This window comes from Drosophila bipectinata, chromosome 2R, assembly GCF_030179905.1.
Source record: "Drosophila bipectinata strain 14024-0381.07 chromosome 2R, DbipHiC1v2, whole genome shotgun sequence".
NCBI lineage: Eukaryota > Metazoa > Arthropoda > Insecta > Diptera > Drosophilidae > Drosophila > Drosophila bipectinata.
In genome coordinates, this window is record NC_091737.1 from 14,545,817 (window position 1) to 14,553,702 (window position 7,886).

At 40.1% G+C, this 7,886-nt stretch overlaps 1 protein-coding gene across 3 annotated transcripts; it reads right to left on the reverse strand.

The window, feature by feature from the left end:
* Positions 1–2,393: 2,393 nt before the first annotated feature.
* Positions 2,394–7,717, reverse strand: CalpA (calpain A). Of its 3 annotated transcripts, none has more exons than XM_017250839.3 (13): positions 7,644–7,717; positions 6,605–6,789; positions 5,991–6,167; positions 5,610–5,932; positions 5,314–5,554; positions 5,031–5,261; positions 4,581–4,973; positions 4,404–4,522; positions 3,652–3,694; positions 3,459–3,600; positions 3,168–3,398; positions 2,775–3,104; positions 2,394–2,708 (listed from the first exon to the last, which is right to left on the reverse strand). In XM_017250839.3, exons 2-13 carry the CDS (start codon positions 6,776–6,778, stop codon positions 2,623–2,625), a joined length of 2,490 nt encoding a protein of 829 aa, XP_017106328.2. In that variant the 5' UTR covers positions 6,779–6,789; positions 7,644–7,717; the 3' UTR covers positions 2,394–2,622. The 3 variants fall into 3 exon arrangements, with proteins under 3 accessions (XP_017106328.2, XP_017106326.2, XP_017106327.2); XM_017250837.3 differs by having other exon boundaries at positions 7,594–7,704; XM_017250838.3 differs by having other exon boundaries at positions 7,559–7,696.
* Between the last annotated feature and the right edge of the window lie 169 nt (positions 7,718–7,886).

Consider the following 7,886-nt stretch of genomic DNA (forward strand, 5'->3'; position numbering starts at 1 on the left):
AGGGCATATCTTGGCCAATATTTATCCGATTCCTGAGCGGAATACCTTAAACGATTTGTGGATCGATTCTCCTTAAATCTCTATCAAAATCTGGAAACAAATTATTTTTTAAATTTTTTTCCAAATTTTGTGGGCCATCCCCTTCAAAATGTGGAAAATGCATGGGGAGAAATATATGGCCCACTGCGAAGCGCATATCTTGGCCAATAATACTCCGATTCTTGAGAGGAATACCTTAAACGATTTGTGGATCGATTCTCCACAAATCTGCATCAAAATCTGGAAACAAATTATTTTTTAGATTTTTTTCCAAATTTTGTGGGCCATCCCCTTCAAAATGTGGAAAATGCATGGGGAGAAATATATGGCCCACTGCGAAGCGCATATCTTGGCCAATATTTATCCGATTCCTGAGCGGAATACCTTAAACGATTTGTGGATCGATTCTCCTTAAATCTCTATCAAAATCTGGAAACAAATTATTTTTTAAATTTTTTTCCAAATTTTGTGGGCCATCCCCTTCAAAATGTGGAAAATGCATGGGGAGAAATATATGGCCCACTGCGAAGCGCATATCTTGGCCAATAATACTCCGATTCTTGAGAGGAATACCTTAAACGATTTGTGGATCGATTCTCCACAAATCTGCATCAAAATCTGGAAACAAATTATTTTTTAGATTTTTTTCCAAATTTTGTGGGCCATCCCCTTCAAAATGTGGAAAATGCATGGGGAGAAATATATGGCCCACTGCGAAGCGCGTATCTTGGCCAATAATACTCCGATTCTTGAGAGGAATACCTTAAACGATTTGTGGATCGATTCTCCATAAATCTGCATCAAAATCTGGAAACAAATTATTTTTTCGGTTTTTTTCCAAATTTTGTGGGCCATCCCCTTCAAAATGTGGAAAATGCATGGGGAGAAATATATGGCCCACTGCGAAGGGCATATCTTGGCCAATATTACTCCGATTCTTGAGAGGAATACCTTAAACGATTTGTGGATCGATTCTCCATAAATCTGCATCAAAATCTGGAAACAAATTATTTTTTAGATTTTTTTCCAAATTTTATGGGATGTCCCCTTCAAAATGTGGAAAATGCTTGGGTAGAAATATATGGCCCACTGCGAAGGGCATATCTTGGCCAATATTACTCCGATTCTTGAGAGGAATACCTTAAACGATTTGTGGATCGATTCTCCATAAATCTGCATCAAAATCTGGAAACAAATTATTTTTTCGATTTTTTTCCAAATTTTGTGGGCCATCCCCTTCAAAATGTGGAAAGTCCATGGGGAGGATAATGTGGTCCCCTGCGAAGGGCATATCTTGGTCAATATTACTCCGATTCTTGAGCGGAGTACCGAAAACGATTTGTGGATCGATTCTCCATAAATTTGCATCAAAATCTGGAAACAAATTATTTTTTCGATTTTTTTCAAAATTTTGTGGGCCATCCCCTTCAAAATGTGGAAAATGCATGGGGAGAAATATATGGCCCACTGCGAAGGGCATATCTTGGCCAATATTACTCCGATTCTTGAGAGGAATACCTTAAACTATTTGTGGATCGATTCTCCATAAATCTGCATCAAAATCTGGAAACAAATTATTTTTTAGATTTTTTTCCAAATTTTATGGGCCCTCCCCTTCAAAATGTGGAAAATGCTTGGGTAGAAATATATGGCCCACTGCGAAGGGCATATCTTGGCCAATATTACTCCGATTCTTGAGAGGAATACCTTAAACGATTTGTGGATCGATTCTCCATAAATCTGCATCAAAATCTGGAAACAAATTATTTTTTAGATTTTTTTCCAAATTTTATGGGCCCTCCCCTTCAAAATGTGGAAAATGCTTGGGTAGAAATATATGGCCCACTGCGAAGGGCATATATTGGCCAATATTACTCCGATTCTTGAGAGGAATACCTTAAACGATTTGTGGATCGATTCTCCACAAATCTGCATCAAAATCTGGAAACAAATTATTTTTTAGATTTTTTTCCAAATTTTGTGGGCCATCCCCTTCAAAATGTGGAAAATGCATGGGGAGAAATATATGGCCCACTGCGAAGCGCATATCTTGGCCAATATTTATCCGATTCCTGAGCGGAATACCTTAAACGATTTGTGGATCGATTCTCCTTAAATCTCTATCAAAATCTGGAAACAAATTATTTTTTAAATTTTTTTTCCAAATTTTGTGGGCCATCCCCTTCAAAATGTGGAAAATGCATGGGGAGAAATATATGGCCCACTGCGAAGGGCATATCTTGGCCAATATTTATCCGATTCCTAAGCCGAATCGATTTGTTGATAGATTCTCGTTTTATTTAAAATCCCCTCCTCTACTTGTGCTATTAAAAACTCTATTATTTTTTCTGGAATTCTTTAATAAGTTAACATTGGCTCAAATTACAAATTCTTGTACAATCAGGAAGCTGAGTTAACAAGTCAATAAATTCAGAGAGATTCTCCAACGAGAACGTTTCTGCAGATGAACGTTTTGTTTTGTACTATATAATGAAAAATATTCGAGATTACAAAAACCACTGAGAGACATAAGGATATTTGTTTGTTCGAGGGTGATTGGCTAACTAAGATATCAAAAGCTTTTTATGAATAAATTGTGCGCTCGATCCACTCCTCCAAGGTGAAGGTAGCCGTTTCGTTCTTCTCGGTGTCTCTCTCCTTGAAGATTTCTGTGAAATAATTTTATAATTTAATAATCAATACATTTTCAAAATTATAAAACATTCATATATTACCAATATATGTCTTGATTTTCACTGCACACATAATAAAGTCATCAAATGCAATTTTTCCATCTCGGGATCCATAACGATGTCCCAAGGCATTCAGGACGCGATTGTTCAGGTGATAGCCAGCTGAGTTCAGGGCTTCCCGAAGCTGAAATCCTGATATCCTTCCTGTGTTCTCCACATCATATATTTTGAAGATGGCCTTCCATTTGGCAATTTCAGCCAGCAGTACTTCAAACTCTTCGAATCCCAGTTTTCCAGATTTATCTGCGTCCAACATGGCCACCATGGAGCGGCAGACGTCCTTGGAGAAGCCATGTGTTTCATCAACGATGGCTAGATAGATGTTCCAATTTAGTCATATTTTGTATTAACAAGAAATCAAGATTGGAGACATACCACTTGGTGCACCTTGACCACCACCATCCGCAGGATTATCGCCTATTAGCCTCTTATTTGACTGGTCATTGGATGCCAGCTGGTCCTCGAACGGAGTACCCTTCAAAAATGGTCCGCAAATCAAGGACAACAGACCACAAGCTCCAGCACTATCGTCTCCCGGGCCACCAGCCTGAGTCTCAAAGGCATTATTTGGAGAGAAACGATTGAACACAACGGGTTTTGGCAGATCTGGAAAGACAGGCATAACATAGTTATAAGAACTATTTAGATAATATTTTAAATACTTACCATCCTTCATCGAGTGATCCAAGATGCGCTTCAACTCCATCCAATCGACCTCCTGGTCCTTGCCGGCAATGCTGTCGAATAGACGCCGCAGGCCCTCCTTCTGGGGATCCAAAGGCTTCGGTGTGGGGAAGCCTGGTGTAATCTTTAAAACCAAATCCTTAATTAAAGTTTCCATGGGCCATCATCTACTTACCGTGTCGGCCTGGCCGCCATAACCCACATGATCATCATTCTCTCTAAATGGGGAGTGAAAAGCGAAATGAGATGAATGTGCGAATCGGAAATAATCCATTCATATAGGGAACATGTATTGGATTTATATACACTACATAAAGGATTTTTTAAATGGCCTAATGATAGTTTAAAGCAAGTATTTTTAAATTATGTTTGGGATATGAACTAAGACCCGTAGTTTTCAAAGCATAATACGTTGTTGTGGGTGTTTCATTTATTGTTACTTTAATAAATAATATATTGTAGTTAGGTACATGAGAGAAATACAATAAAGACAAGGGTTTAAGTCCTCTTAAATGGTAAAACCAGAGCTAATTATTTTAATACTTTTCGTTTTAAGTTTTGATCTTTCATGGCAGACAGACGGACAAAGCTATCTATCCTGTTTTTTATAAGAATAATTATTTTAGACCCATTGGGAGTGTGTTAATCTCATCTCGTTTATATAAAAAATAAAAATATAATAATCAGCATGCAATTTTTTATATCAACTTTGGGGAATGTGTAGAGGTAGAGAACCGAAACAAACAAGTTGATTAGCTTAAACAGGGCTAGCACTAAGTAAGAATAGAAATATTATATAATCACATACCCACAAATTGCACTTTAGAAGCTTTTGTTTTTTTTTTTTTTAGTTAAAGAAACCCCGCGTATATATGTTGCAACCCGAATTATTTCTAATATTCAAACTCATTATTATTCTCTACGTACTCCATGTTGTTTTGGGTTTCGGAGAATACACGAATGATGAACTCTCCCTCCTCGTTCGGGTCGAAGGTGGAAGGCACAATCAGGTAGTGGCCAGGAGGCAATTTAAACCGGGCACATACCTACAGAGAAGTCACATTTTTCAATGGAAATGTCATTAAAAGATGGATATACACTTACTTCACGGGTGTTGATGAAGTGAGGCGATCGACCCACCGAGGACTTGTACCTGAAGAAGCTCAGACCCTGCGGACGGTTCTCCAGTTCCCGATCGGTCAGGCTGTAGATGGCGAAACCGATCGTAAGACACTCCATTCCCATGTTGCGTTTGGAACGCCTGTTTTTCTGCATCAGAGCCACAATCACGGTGCAGTGTCCCTCCTCATCCTCCTCGTCGGGATCCACCAGGGTGATTATATATTGGGGGTTATGCCAGAAAGTGTCCAGGAAGTTACGGCAGCCACCGGCCGTCACTCCGGGTGTCCACTCTCCCTCGTACATGGACATCTCCCACTTGCGTTTGCCGCTGTTCTGTTGGTCTTCAGTCAGAGAATCCGGTGACAAATTACAAATCTAAAAAAAGTCCGAGTTTTAAAAAAGTTTTTAAGAAAAAAAAGGAAGTAGTCTTACCTCCACACGATCAAAGTGGTTGAGAAAGTCTTGGAACGACATCCAGAACTCTCCATCTCTGTCAAAAGTAAGTCCGATTTCCGCCTTCTGATCCTCTGGGATGTAGCGCCACTCGGGGGAGCTATCGCTCCAAGGACCATTCCACTCGGCTTCATTTCCCCAAGGATTACGCATTCGAATCATAGGAATTTTTCCTTGGCGATTGGGGGTAACTATATCAATCATGCAGACCTAAAAAGAGCTATATTAATTTATGGTTCAAGGCTTAAAATATCAAAGTAACCTTGGTGATGGAGTAAGCATGACCACGAATCAAGCCCTGGGGAGTTTCAGCCTCCAGCACGTTTGGATCCGGTTCGATAGAGCAGCCCATCATGGAATTACGATCCGCGGCCTTTTGCAGGATGGTGAACAGGTTACCCGGAGCCTCCTTCAAGTCGTACCACTCGCTGACACCTCCAGTAAAGTCCTCCATAGCCTCGCAAGTGCTGCCGCCCTTAAGGGCCTCATAAGATCCATGGAGTCTGAAAAAGTGTCCATTTAATTATTTAAATTATTAAAATTTTTAAAAGAACATACTTGGCATAGGCCTTCTCCAAAAGGGCACTCCAGAATTCGTTCTTCTCCGTCGAATGCATGTACATCAGCTCCCCGTTGTAGGTGGGAAGACGGTCATCAATGATCACATCCACCCACTTACCATATTGCCAGAAACGGAAGTGAAAGATTCCGGCATAGTTCTCCTCGAAACTCTGCTCCGGGGGGATGACCCTGAAGAAAAGATTGGACTCCTGGGTCAAGTTAGCCGTGGCAGCCAGGAGCCAGCAATCGCCCAGCTCTCCCTGCTGGACATCGAAACGGGAGTAGCCCTCCACAAAGAACTGCGGATTGTCAGCAATTTCCTAAAGAATACACAATATTTTATAATAATTTTAAAGAAAAGATATTTCTGAAACTCACATGAGGTCTTAGCCATTCGATGTGACGATCTGGACGGCGAGAAAACATCAGAGATTCATTGGCAGCCGGGAACATGGGATCCTCGAAGAGTGATCCATTGGCTATGCAGCTGTTGAGGATGGTCTCGTAGTCCTGCACTTCGGAATAGGGTCCCAGGTTGGAGCTCTTTTCTCCCAGCTAAAAATGTATTTGGCGTTAAAGAATGTTTCAAAGAAAAATACAAAAAAAAATATATCCTGAAAGTATGTACATGTACAGAGGTACTTTATTAATATGGAAATTTGAAGCAAGGATGCATTTTACACTTTACACGCAACAACAAGGACAACAAGGACAACACATTACGACATCGTGGCAGCACATTATCCTCCAGAAGGAAAACCATGTCAATGCCATTAGGATGACTGGAGTCAGTACTTACGTTCCCATAGTACAACGTTTGAGATTTCAATGGCTGAGATTGCAATTGTTGCTAATGATAACGAACATTTGAGTGGAATGGATATATTTTTGTGGTTAACATGCATTGTATATGGTTTTGTCAATGGAAAGGTTACATATATAGGATGAATCTCACTACTAATCTCAGTGATTAGCTGGTCGTTACAACTTACTACTCTCATGTTTTTGATGCTGGGCAGGATGCGCTTGGTGTCGGCCTCCTTCTTGATGAAGATCTCGTTGATCACGGATCCGACCACATCCTTGGCAGCTCCCATTGCAGCTTCACCGGCGGCGTTGAGGAACTCCTGTCCCGCTTGCCTCAAGAATCCCTTCAGGTCATCCATCGTACAGGTATCTAAATTTAGAAAAAAGAACCACCGTCCGAGATTAAAAACCCATTTAGATACAATATTGGTATCTTGTTAGCAAAGTCCAAAATATTATATCGCCCATATTTACTTATTTGCCGCGTGAAGGAATTAAAAGCACACCCAGCTACTAAATGGGACTACGACTTATGGGCCCAACGGAGTGAGATAATATTCCCAACGTGACTGGGTTTTAATTAAATTACTTAAATTCACGCAAGGAGTAGCATTCGGTTTATTCAAACAGAAATTATACGTCGGGGACGAAGAATGTCTCACGGTTCGCACCCAAATATAATTCATTCGCATATGCTTAGATATATAAAATGTCGAAATCCATATTCGTATATATGCTACTCGGTGTGTGACATCATTCGGAAGCATGAAATTCTCAAGTGACTCAAAACAGAACCCAGAGATTACATCCAATATGCTTCCCCCCTTTTCCACAACGACCTTGACATTGAGCCCGGAATTGGTCATATACTGCGGATTGGATTTCCGCAGTAGCCGTAAATTGGCTTTTAATTGGAGCCCTAAATTCGCTATTTATTGTCACAGTACGATGCTCGGATCAGAGCCACATAGCATATAGAAGTATTGTCTATTCCACTGCGGAGTCCAAACAGGTTTAGTAATTAATGCATTCTTTAGGCCTGGCTCATTCCCGTGGCCAGCCAATCTTCCGACGGGACACAGCACAATCATGGTAATTTCCCCCCACAAGAAACAGATTATTCCCTATTTTATATGGACCTTGATTGGCCGAGAGAGCAATTTGAATCACGCACTTTCACTCCCCAAATCCGAAACAGTAACAGTCCAACGGAACGACGAGTACCTTCTCCAAAGCAAACAATCTCACAAATATTTATTTTTGTTCAGCCCTGCATTTGTATCTGAGATACGAGTCAGCTGACAGCCGGCACGGACTATCGTTTAAAAGTATCTGCAAGTTGGAACAATGGAATTTTAAATTTAAATTTAAATTTTAAGATTTTCATTGAGTTTATATTTTAAGTTTAGGTTTGATTTCATTTTATGATTTTAATTGAATTTCTAATTTTAGGGTAGATTTTCAAAA